Here is a 13,382-nt window from a genome sequence, read left to right as displayed (position 1 = left end):
TTGGTGATTGACAAGTAAATCTTCAGCTCTCAAAGGTGTATAAATGTGTATATTAGACAAGAGGCTCAATCCTTTAATCACGTCACTTTCACCTATCCAGGGTAAGACTAGACACTAAGACCCAGATTCTCCATGGGCTGGGATAATTTAGTTGGGGACTGGTCTGGGGATTCGACTAAATGACCTCCTGAGGTCCCTTCCAACCCTGATATTCTATTTAAAGGGGGCAGGGATAGCTCAGTAGTTTGAGCATTGGCCTGCTAAACCCACGGTTGAGAGTTGAATCCTTGAGGGGGCCATTTAGGGATCTGGGGCAAAAATCTGTCAAGGATGGTACTTGGTCCTTCTGTGAAGGCAGGGGACTGGACTCGATGACCTTTCAAGGTCCCTTCCAGTTCTATTAGCTAGGTATATCTCCATATAATAATAATAAAAATATAGGGAGCTCCATATAGGGAGCATCTGCTGGCTTACAGCTAGCAGTGTATCTGTCTCCTATGCCAGCACTCCCAACCACCACCAATGGGAGGGGAGGGGAGGTGTGTCATGGGAAGGAGGTGGCATTGGGAAGTTGAGTTCTGCTGCACCAAATCCTCCCTGGTATAAGAAGAACTCACACGAGCAGAGTAAATTAGAGCAGTAGCCTTCCTGCTCTAATTTGCATCTAGACCAAGTGGCACTGAATCAGGGAGCCAGAAAGGGAGAATTGGGGCCTTGAGTCAGACTATAATCACCCTTAAGTTTACAGTTCCAATAGACCCACTGAAATCACTTGGGCTTCTCACAGACTATGCTATGGCATGAAACCCAAGTAAACATATTTTAATATTATACCATTTTCAATGAAAACTCATTCTTGAATTTTGACATTTTGTAGTTTATATTATTTTTATACTTCATATTTGTGAAGTTGCACCATAATACTATCAAATATACTGAAATAGAAGCATAATGAAAAGAAAAGATGTGGCAGATGATATGATTCAAGACTTTTTTGGTTTCTGCATCTCTGATCTAGTAAGGCTGGTAGAAAACTGTCAACAACACAAAAATTAATTAAAGTGCAGAGCTATTCCTCAAACCTCAAGACAGTTGTTTCAAGTTTTGAACGAACGCTCTGGTGAAAAATGTGAAGAATATGACGTTGTGGAAAGGATTATAAGAAGCTTAAAAAGGGGGGAGGGGGTTTCCTTTCCCTCTTTCTCCCCCATTGAAGTTAAGTACTAATAGATTTAAAAACAGTTAAAAGACTATTCAAGCTACACTGAAAGTACCTTCAGATTCAAATCACCACAGGGGGCATTAAGAGTGGATTAATGCACTATTCTTCCACTTGTATAGACTAGCAGAAATGAAAGGAGTCTGACACTCTCATTCTAGTCCCTGGTGGATAAATGTCTACATGACAAAGTCACCATGATACTACACAACCACACTGTGTGCTTAAGAAAGGTCCAGTATTAGAAAAGTAAGGCTCTTGCAGGACTGTAATCAGATGCATTATTAAAGCTGCAGGGCAGGCGAACTGCTATACAGCGGCCCTCCATTCACTTAACTAGCAGATTCTATATATATTAGGAGTAATACAAATATTACAACAAAAACAACTCATTTCATATTATACATAAACAAAATGACTTATGTTTTTTCCCCAGGGTCAGATTTGAAGGCTATAAGGACCTGGGACTGTAAAAATGTCAGGACCCCATAAAAGCCATAATGGGACATTATTAGCATACATTAAATGTTATGAGAGACTGTGTCTTCCTATGTTTTTGGAACTGAGTCATGGTTCTGTAAGTGCAACAATTAATCTGGCCCTGAGACTGTAGCCAAAATTGATGGCATCACCTTATGTAGTTTCACAAACTGGACAGAGATTATTTTGGAAACCAAAACGACAGTGCTGTACTGATTGAGAATCCCATGAGCTGTTCTTGAAATGTTGCCACCTGATTTCCCTGCATTAGATGGAGTTCACCTTATAAGTGGATATAGCAAAAACATTCTTGCCAGAAAAAATGCATCACTAGTGCTCAGAGAAATGTTCCTGAAGAGCAATTCTTTTTAACCAAGTATCTGGTATTTCCAAAACCTGTCCTGGGGAGGACGCTCCAGGCCCTCTAAAAGTTCTTTGCACCTACACTCCATGAGTATACACTGAGTTATACTCTCAATATACACAGCATATTTTTCTTAGAGAAAAGTACAAACATTTCCATCTAAGTGCCACTTAAAAAGTATGTTGCTTCTGCAGTGTCGTCTCTTTTCTAAATTAAGGTTACAAAAAGAGCCATATATTTTAATTGGAAAACAAACTAATAGACTGCAGAGAAGAGTGAAACCGATATAAAAACCACATGACTAGGATGTGTTACAGGTAAGGAGAGAATTTTCAAGGAAGCCTCTTATTAATATATTGGCAGCATTACACTGCAGATGGAGGATGAGTAATAGTGACCAGCTGAAATATTCTAGCATTCCAAGTTGGGGGAGGGTCTGTAAAATCCACACATGCATGCGCTCATCGGCAGGTAGGAGGCGGTGGCAACCGTCCAGATAAAGAATGCTGAAGTAAATCTTATCCAGCTTCTCATGACCAAAAATCACTGTTTATTGAAAAACTGTGCCTAATGAATGAAAACTAAACAATGTTAAAAATAAAGGGTTCCTCCTAGTTCTGTGCGGTATTTTGGACCCACTTCTTACGCCTTCTGTCTAGGGGGAAAATAGCTCTCCTTGTCCTTTCGTCATTATCAAAATGTCGTTGTGTTGGTGTGATAATCTCAAACATACCAAAGCAGGCAGTGCTAGTCAGTACTAATATGAAGTTGCTTTAAGGCAGGTAGATAATTATTGTTTTAATACTCTGGAGAGTTTAAAATTCCCTGTAGACTGAGAAAGGGACTTTCAGAACCACAGTTTGTTTAGCTAGTATGGTTCTTTCTAATCTCAAGTCTAATATTCATCAATATACCGCAGTTTGTAATTTTTGTATTACCACTCTACACATTAACAAACTTCACAGATTGGATTAGAATTTCTGACACCACAGCTGCTTAGTTGCCTGAAAAAGACTTGCTGTAAGACTGTAGATGGTAGAAACTTACTTCAGCGTCTCAAGTGACATTTGTAAATTATAATTTCGTTCCTGCTCTGGCAACTTTGAAAACTCTACCAAGCACGGGTGTTGTCTTTTGTTGTCATCTCTAACCTGCAAGAGAATAAGGGAGTGAGTTTAAATGTGCCTTAAGAACTGTAGTAATGATTTAAAAAAAGACCCTCAAAACTTGGGGCTGATTGTCAGCCCTACTGAAACAGAGTATTTCTTTGATCCAAAAATAGCCCCAATTTCAGAGCATAAAACATTAATCATCTCAAGTAAGATTGACAGAATTTGGCTCTCAGTAAATAAGACAAATCCAAAATGTAATACATTTTAAACACGAGCATCAGTACACATTATTCAGTAGTTCACAACAGGTACACACTGAAACAAACATACTGAAATAGACTTAAAATATTATTCAAAGGTAACCAAGTCCTTGAGGATTGCATAGAACTCAGCATAATTTGACAGACTGCACCATAAAAAGTCAGTTCAGCTATCATTTAGGGATTGTCTGTTCCCATTTTCAGTGTAGTTTGTGCAAATTTGTGGATGGGACTTACATGGCCCAACTGATGTGCATAATACTGAAAAAATATTCCACACAAACAAGGATATTCAGTTAAGGCTAAACCTCCCCTTCTCTTAGATTCATAGATTGTAGGGCTGGAAGGGACCTTGAGAGGTCATCGAGTCCAGTCCCCTGCCCTCATGGCAGGACCAAATACTGTCTAGACCATCCCTGATAGACATTTATCTAACCTACTCTTAAATATCCTCAGAGATGGAGATTCCGCAACCTCCCTAGGCAGTTTATTCCAGTGTTTAACCACCCTGACAGTTAGGAACTTTTTCCTAATGTCCAACCTAAACCCTTCCTGCAGTTTAAGCCCACTGCTTCTTGTTCTATCCTTAGAGGCTAAGATGAACACGTTTTCTCCCTCCTCCTTATGACACCCTTTTGGATACCTGAAAACTGCTATCATGTCCCCTCTCAGTCTTCTCTTTTCCAAAATAAACAAACCCAATTCTTTCAGCCTTCCTTCATAGCTCATGTTCTCTAGACCTTTAATCATTCTTGTTGCTCTTCTCTGGACCCTCTCCAATTTCTCCCCATCTTTCTTGAAATGCGGTGCCCAGAACTGGACACAATACTCCAGTTGAGGCCTAACCATCGCAGAGTAGAGCGGAAGAATGACTTCTCGTGTCTTGCTCACAACACACCCGTTAATGCATCCCAGAATCATGTTTGCTTTTTTTGCAACAGCATCACACTGTTGACTCATATTTAGCTTGTGGTCCACTATAACCCCTAGATTTAGTCTTAATTCAGTCAATTTGTGTTTCAGAAAATGACTAAAAGATGGCCAGCAGCATACCAGCAGACAGAAATTGTATAGCTCACATACAAGATTGGCATAAATAATGTATTCTTATTAGTGGGAGGTACAGTCAAGAAGAGAGTCATTTACAAAACTCTTTCATTGCATCCAGTCATAGCTTTGCCAAAAATATTCCTTTCAGGCTGAAACTTTCCATTCTTAGCTTCATTCTGACATCAGCCTCAATCAGGGAATGGAGCCTAAGAGTTAGAACAATAGACAGGGTGACAGATGTTGTGGGTATTATTTCCAGCTTTGCCACTGAATTGAGAAAGCAATAGCCACTGTGGTCTCAATTACACCATCCATAAAAAGAATATAATACTTCACAGGGATGTTTCAAGGCTTGATTAATTAAAGTTTGCTCTGTAATTATTAGCTAAAAGGTGCTGTGTAAGTGAAAAGTATGATAATTGCTGAACTGAAAGTACTTTTAACTAAACAGATTTAGTTCAAATGTTTTTCAATAAAGGGCTAGAATGCTGGGGAAAATGGATGTATATTTTTTCCTTTGGCACTCATATAAGTTTGTGGTTGAAACGTGAATTAACTTTGCTTCTTGACAGATGCCAGTCTCTTAGTAAGCATAGTAAGCATGAGAATTTAGATCACCAGTTCTGCAGAAACATCCGGGGGAAGAGCTCAGGAGGAGAAAATCGCTGAACACAAGTTGAGGATTGTTCTCCTCTCTACTACCCTTGCACCAGTTGGAAAAAGCTGCAATACCTACCCCTAAACCCAACATATCCTTGGGAGGGCCAGGTGGCTCTCATTCTAAGGCCTTCCGTCCTTGCAGCAACTCAACCCCTTTCAATCCCTGGTAGCATGGCTTCAATGGATCCACACTACCAGTGACTCCCTTGGCTTCCTTCTGGCTCCATCCCAAACTACCAATCCTTGTGCACTTCTGTAGGATCTGGAATAGGGGTGATACCCTTAGAAGTAGATGGCTGAATGCTTTGTTCCATATGGAAGTTGGGGGATTCCCATGCAGAGGATCCCTTCTCTGTGCAGATACCAAGGAAGCAAAGTATGGTCCTTAGTAACTTTCTTTTGTTTGGTCGTCTAAATTTTGAGACTCTCAGAAGTATTGATTAACATTTTCCAGTTAGTCGTGTTAGCTTTTGTTAAATGGCTATAAGCAAACGAGGGTAGGGAAAGGGATATGTGGCAGTGCCTCCTCCAACTATACAACTCAACTGGCCAAAAGTTGAACAGAGATGTTTAATGAGATGCAGCTACCCTACAGGGAATATTTCTTCAGATTGGATGGGTTACATAATGTTCTTTGGCCAGACAATGGAAAGATTTACCCACTCCCATATGGAGCAAAATCATTGGAAATTGATTTGTACTGTTTAAGATAGAGAACACTGAGATAAGAATTGGGTGTTTTTTTTAAAAGGTATTACTGAAAGCATTCAATTTCAGAATTTGCTCAGGGTATATAGAGAACTACATGGGAAGAGGACTCAGTACAGTCATGTATTGAATTTAGTCTTGGATCACAGCTTCTCCCCCCCCCACCACACACTCTAGACTTGAAGTAAAATCAAAGATTCTTCTGCTCTACAAACTGTAAATATTATTTGATAATAAGATTGTGTATTCAAAATATGTTTGGAGGTTGTATGTATTTTTTTCTTTTTGAAAACAACAAAAACTTTTGCATTTTGAATACGTTGCTCTCCTCTGGACTTTCTCCAGTTTGTCCACATCTTTCCTGAGATGTGGTGCCCAGAACTGGGCACATTACTCCAGTTGAGACCTAATCAGCATGGAGTAGAGCAGAATAACTACTTCTCTTGCTTACAACACTCCTGTTAATACATCCTAGAATGATGTTTGACTTTTTTTTTTTTGGCACAAAAGTGTTACACTGTTAACTCATATTTGGCTTTTGATCCACTATGATCCCCAGATCCCTTTCCGCAGTACTCCTTGCTAGGTAGTCATTTCCCATTTTGCATGTGTGCAACTGATTGTTCCTTCCTAAGTGGGGTATTTTGCATTTGCCCTTATTGAATTTCATCCTATTTACTTCAGACCATTTCTCCACTTTGTCCAGATCATTTTGAATTTTAAACCTATCCTCCAAAGCACTTGCCACCTCTCTCAGCATGGCATCATCCACAAACTTTATAAGTGTACTCTCTATGCCATTATTGAAATCATTGATGAAGAACTGATCCCTGTGGGACCCCACTCAATATGTCCTTCCAGCTTGACTGTGAACCACTGATAACTACTCTCTGGGAACGGTTTTCCAACCAGTTATGCACCCACCTTATAGTAGCTCCATCTAGGCTGTATTTTCCTAGTGTGTTTAGGGAAATACACAAACAATAAAATGCATAGTTTAACATAGGGACAAAAAGAATATAACTCACATAAGGGGTTAAGGGACAGTTGGAGATTTCCTGGCAACTCTCTTTCCTTGAGAGTTCACAGAGTTATTTTTTCCATGAACACCCAGACTGGGACTCTAGCAGGTACATGTTGATCAAGGGAGGCAGGGCAAGCCGAGGAGCACCTGTTCTGTATGGCTCATTCCCTTGGCAACCCAGCGAGTTTCCCAAGAGAAGTCCATCCAAGACTTAATCCTGGTCTTTACTTCATTGACTCCATGACCATGATTTCTACTTCTCTTGGGTGCACAGCCATGGTGGGGGAGATAATGACAGCATGCCCCTGACATGTTAGAGGAGCCTTACGGCTGCTTTACATTGCTCTGAACTGCCCCCAAAAAGCTGTTTTGCAGCCAAGACAGACGTGGTGATCCAACTGCACTCCTTTCCTCTGACTCCTTTCCTGCCCAAGTGCAAGGTGAAAAGGAAGAGCCAGCTATGCTGTTTCTACACCAGCCTGGGAATCCACACCTAGACAGACTTAAAAACTAACCATAAAGCAGCCTTCATGGATACCAGGATTTGGCCCAATATCTTTGCTTTTTGGCTATATGAATACCGTTGGTTTCCAACTATTGGGAGGAAGGTTAAAATCTACCCCGTTTTAGCAATGGAGGATATCCAGTATGATCAGAGTGGTGTCAGCACACAGTACAATAAGATAGTTACTCTCTTAGATAGCAAAATTGTATCTAACAGAATGTGAAATTTAAAAAGGTACTTACTGGGCCATACTGCCAGCCAAGTTCAATTTTATTCATAACCCAGAGTTCATGGATGTTCTCTGCCAATTTTTCTCTAATTCTTTCCAGGTGAGGAGGCAAAACAATCTAAAGACAGAAGAGAGACAGACTATTACAAATATATTGTATTACTGTGCAATCCAGTTACTGTACTCTCATAACCAACATTGTTAACGTAGTCAGTCAGAATAAATTAGAGATCTCTCAAGCCAGCCATAATGAAGTTTGTGTGTTTTTCAAGTGTTCCTTTGACAGATACATGTTAATCTGTGCATTTATGAGTATTTTATGGCTCTAAAGATGGGCCAGAAAGGGCAAATGCAGAAAGAGATGTAGACACAACATGAAAAGAAAAATTCCTCCAAAATAGCTAAAAGCTGTCCAAATCTACAGTATTTCTTCAGTTACATGATAAAACACTAACACATATGTCCATTTTTCAGCAAAATGCTTTCCATAACAATTGGTGAAGGGAATATAAATACTTCAGCCTCCTCCACTGGTGCAGGAACCCCAGCCTGCCTCGGAATCAGAGAGGTTCTGATGAGTTGGTGATAGATAGGGCATGTGAAGCCTGGGGAGAGGGGAAGGTTCTCTCCCCAGTATCCCCCACAAAACTTCCCAGTGCACAGTGCAGCTGCTAAGGCAGTGAGTGCACTGGAGACAGAATTAGAGTCTAAAAGTTTACCAACAGGTTTTCCTGAGAAAGCACTTTGTCATTTTGTCATCTTGCCAACACTAACTTAAAAATTCAACAGTTTGTCTTCAAATGTATGGAATGCAAAGAAAAACTGCATTTTTAGGCAGAATTATGGGGCGTCTCTAACTCCTGCAACACATTCCAGATCATGAAAATAGGTCAGCTTTCACTTTTCATAAAAGCAGTGACTTACTCTTGACCAAAATGTCACCTCTCCTCAATGTTATTCAGTGAGCTTTGTGCAAGTTTCTGTCCTCAACTCCAGTCACATTGCTCTCATACCTGCCTGCTAGCTCCCCTCTCTACACTGAGTAGGGAAGCCAGTAAGGTCACACACACAATTTAAGTGCCTTGATGAGAAGTGCTGTATAAATATGTACAATGCATTTTCACTCTCTTCCAGAGCTTATACACTATTCTAACAGTGGCCTTATAAGAATCTAAATAAATGTATAGATAACTTGTGCTCACAAAATATATCTCACATTACCCACCAGCTTCAAATGAATCTAGAGAAAACAATTACAGATTCAATATGCTATATAATCATTGGTACTATTTCTCTATAAGGCAGGGGTAGGCAACCTATGGCACGTGTGCCAAAGGCGGCAGGCGAGCTGATTTTCAGTGGCACTCACACTGCCCGGGTCCTGGCCACCAGTCCGGGGAGCTCTGCATTTTAATTTAATTTTAAATGAAGCTTCTTAAACATTTTAAAACCTTATTTACTTTACATACAACAATAGTTTAGTTATATATTATAGACGTATAGAAAGAGACCTTCTAAAAACATTAAAATGTATTACTGGCACACAAAACTTTAAATTAGAGTGAATAAATGAAGGCTCAGCACACCACTTCTGAAAGGTTGCCGACCCCTGCTATAAGGCTTTCTTCTCCCATGTAGTTTTGCAAAAACAAGCTACTTTTTTGGGGACTGAAATCTTAGGATATCTTCTGTTACTGTAAAATAGAGGCAGTGGTAGTCTGGGGGTTGGAATTTAAATTTTTACCCCATCTCATTTAGATGTTAACACTGAAACCTAATGATAATGTCATCAATGTGAATATTGTTAACTATTTTACTGCTGATAATTTTAGTATAAGCTGCCAATGAATGTCCTGGTTTGGAACAGAAGCAGCCACCCTTTCACACCAAATACACCATTTTACAGGGCAATGCTATAAATGGTGGAGCCCTCACAAAGTTCCATGGCCTGTCCTTAAATTGCATTCTCTGCCCCCAGCTAGGAAAGGTCGGGGGAAGGGAGGAAGAAACAAACTGCCATTGGGCTTCTTTCCAAAAGTAGGGATTGGGTTGTGGGGGAAGGTTCCCCTTCAGTTTTGTGATTAGCAGGTAATTCTGGTTTGTCCTCCATTCTGCTGATCCACCTTGCTGCTACTTCTCTACTCAGTACAGAAAGGGGAGCTAGGAGGCAGATATGAGCGCAACTGGTGAGATTCAGAGCAGGAGCGGCACTGATCCAGGAGCCTGATGGAGGGATGCATGAGAAAAAGAATTTGCTGCTGAAACCATTCCAGTGTATCGGTGAGATGAAGCTGCCAAACAAACCTGCAGAAGATTACTCTTTTGGGGCCTACTTTGAAGAAAGAATAGGATTGGGAGGGGACTGTGTAAAAAAGCCCTGTAAGGGAAATCAAGAATACAAGTCACCCTAGCTATCCCCCAAATCAGCTCCACTCCTGCTGCAAAAAACAGACCCCAATACATAGTGCTTCATTATTAACAAACCTGATATTACATTACTCACCCTTATTACAAGACAGGACCACAAGACAGAAGAGCTATATTTATTAAACATACAATTCTCCAGCAAGCTGTCTCAGAGCCATTACTTTATAAAAGAGCACTGTCAAAATACGTATGCCTCAGCCTTAGTCTACCTTTAAAGCTGCATATCACATAGTTGGACATGTGCTGTCTGTTTCAGCAGAGGATTTGTTCTTTCTTGTTCTATCATTTTATGGCTGACAGTTCACTAAAAGTGAACATTTTTGGCCTGATCCTGTACACACTGAAGCCAATGGCAACATTCCCATTCATTTCAGTGGGAGCATGATCAACAGGCAGAGGCCACTCATCCAGTTTTAAGCCGGAGAGTCCTGTTTTTGGAAAGGTTTGTCCTTGCCTGGTGGTATTGTGGAGAATGCCATATTGCAGTACTCCATCCCCACTGCTGTGACCTCACATGTCTGGTGTGTGAGAGGTCATGGCAGTGGGGGAGAGCCCACATCATTCCAGAAGTGTAGCAATGGGCAGTATTCAGGGGATGCATCAGTGGCCACTCTAAGGATCAACCCAATTAAACAGACTACTTGTTATCTGTTGTCATAGGTGGAGCTAGAAGCACAACTCTCTTTAGTGTTAGCATTCATTTGTCAACTTTTCTATTTCTCTATGATAAATACAGATATGCAATAAAGCACAAGGATAATGCAAGTTTAATTTATACCATTTTCTGTCCATAATGAGCCAAACTCTGCTCTGGCAACCCCAGTAAATAAAACACGGTTAAATGTGGCCCAGTGCATCTAACATGATCACAAGCCTTCACCTTTAAAATATTATATCAATAAAAAGTACAATAATAGAATACTTGTATCATCTCCACAGTTACCACTAATTCAAAGGTCACTCTGTTTTACTCTAGTTCCATTCCAAGGATAAAACTACATGTGCTAAGGCTCATGAATGTGAAATAAATAAAATTTCTAATAAGTAGTAACAAGTTCTTTACTGTGCCTTTCATGTCCCAGTATTCTCAATGGTTAGCAATAAAATGTACCAAATCAGCACAGAAGGAAAACCCACGTTTGAGACAAGTTGCAAGCTCAAACATGAAGCTAACCTGGGCCTGCAATGTCTATGGTTGAGAAAGAATGTGGTTGTTTGGTTCCCTTACCTGGCTAGTATCTACGGGAACTGGTGTGAAGGCTGCTTGGGATAAAGAGATGGTTGGACCCAATAGGTCTCTTGTACGGTGGTGATCCTGTTTGTATTCTCGACTATGTTCCACTTTTAGCTTCTCTTTTGGTAGAACAGCTTCAAAGCAAGGCGCATACCCAGGTGGAGGCAGGAATTTGAACTCTCCATGGCGGCCTCCAAGCAGAAAACGTACCCTGTAAATAGCAGCAGCAATTTATGCAATCATAACACCGCCAGTACAAATCCGTGTTTAGTCTTTCACCCTCAATGGCAATCTAAAACCATCAGTGCTGCAACTTCTTCACTATATTAAATGCTTTCCTCTCAAATGTAACCTGCTAATAGGCACTGGAGATTGTGGGGAGGAAGAAGGAACAAGTATATAACCAGAAGAGATTTAGCCACCCCACAAGCTAATGTCCACCTTTTATCCAAGAGTTTTAGAGAGATGGAGGATAATGGAGAAGAAAGTGAGAGAACACCAGCTTGCTAAAGATGCCTAGAAGGCAATAACGTTCTTAGCATCCAAAGTTTGGCCACAACCCTGGACACAGACAGATTGCCAATCAGAGATAAAACCAGGCCCAGAAACTTTCCCTCTGACATCCTTGAAGTTCGGGTCTCATTTTTCAAATCTCCCTAAAACTCCATACTCTCTCCAGCAGCATATGAAACCTTCAGAACGCAACACAGAAAACTCATTTTACTTTCAACATTACAAGTTTTCCACATTTCCATGTTCTGCAGCTGTACAATGATGCTTGTAACTTTCATCCCTGCAAGGCTCTGAGTACAGAGATGAGCATAAATTAGTGATACAAAACTGAGAAAATAATCTCTGTGTAGTGTGATTTGGAAGATACAAAAAAAAGAAGTCAATTAATCCCTAGTGTAACTACAATGGCTTCAGCAGAGTTGCACAACAGGAGAATGTTGTGTATTCCATTCTATTCTATTCTGGTTCTTATAAGGCCCTCATCCCTGTAGTATCTCAACACCTTCCAGAAGTCCATTGAGCTATTTGACTAATATCACTCACATATGGTTCTTTCTTTTCTCCTTCTCCTCAAGAAGAAATTGTGGGGGGAGGTTTTTTAAATATAATTTGTTATATATACATTGTATTATGTGTATATATTAGCAGAAGTAATGTGGAAAAAAGTGAACTTTGCATTTGGAATGAAAGGTATGATCAGCGATGGTTAATTCCTGTAGGAGTTTGTCCCACAGTCTTGGAGCAGCTACCAGCAAAGCTTTGGGCCTGCATGGATGAGCTTTAGCCTTGCAGTATGTGGTTCCATTGTGCCTGGGCAATGGGTCTGCGGACAGTACTCTGGATCCCAAAATGTGAAGCAATCTTTTCAGTATCATGAGCCCAAACCATTGAGCACCCTTGAAGAAGAGGACTAAGACCCTGAATCTGAGTTGCTTTTCTATTGAAAAACTGCATTGTGAGCAGAGTACAGGTTTCATGGCTTAGCAGTAGCCTGTGTTGCTGAAGAGACACGCTACTGCATTTTGTGCTAGTTGATGTTCCTTGGGGCCCACAGCTGCATATGCAGGAAGATAGCATTGCTGTAGTACAGCCAGGAAGTGACATGAGCATGTATAACTGAGGCCAGATTACAGATGCTAGAACATTTTACTGGAAAGACAAGGTACATGAGGTAATATCTTTTTATCGGACCACCTTCAGTTGGAGACACACAAGCTTTTGAGCTTACACAGAGCTCTTTTTCAGGTCCCAAAAGAGCCAGCTTTTAGTTTTAGTTAGAATATTTTACTGGTAGACAATGCTATGAGAGCTTAGCATTAGCAAAAAATCCCAGAGTGCATCCAATTGGCAGACAGAATTGACCAATTGTGCTTGTGTATCTTCAACTAACAGAGACTACACTGCCACAGGCGCATTATGGAAAGTACATTATTTTGCATTGTAGAAATCAGAAAAATTCATGTACATAAATTGATGTTTTTCTTTTAGTTTGGTTTAAAAGCTGGCCTGGCAGTGAATGCTAGCAATGTGTGTTGTGTTGAAGAACAAGAAGGAGACAGAAAATGTTTTTAAATCCTAAGTGGAGTATATTAGTGAA

At 40.4% G+C, this 13,382-nt stretch overlaps 1 protein-coding gene across 1 annotated transcript in view; it reads right to left on the bottom strand.

Moving 5' to 3' along the window:
* Positions 1 to 13,382, bottom strand: part of RYR2 (ryanodine receptor 2) — a gene marked incomplete at its 5' end in the record, with an annotated part of 534,914 nt that overhangs the window by 321,087 nt on the left and 200,445 nt on the right. The window contains 3 exons of the mRNA XM_045010317.1: positions 3,111 to 3,214; positions 7,625 to 7,729; positions 11,267 to 11,483. Of these exons, the coding sequence (XP_044866252.1) occupies positions 3,111 to 3,214; positions 7,625 to 7,729; positions 11,267 to 11,483 (426 nt within the window). The remainder of the gene's footprint in view (positions 1 to 3,110; positions 3,215 to 7,624; positions 7,730 to 11,266; positions 11,484 to 13,382) is intronic.

This window comes from Mauremys mutica, chromosome 3 (assembly GCF_020497125.1).
Source record: "Mauremys mutica isolate MM-2020 ecotype Southern chromosome 3, ASM2049712v1, whole genome shotgun sequence".
In the NCBI taxonomy this organism is placed as follows: Eukaryota; Metazoa; Chordata; order Testudines; family Geoemydidae; genus Mauremys; species Mauremys mutica.
Note: the sequence above shows the minus strand (reverse complement) of the source record. Positions and strands in the feature narration are given on the sequence as shown.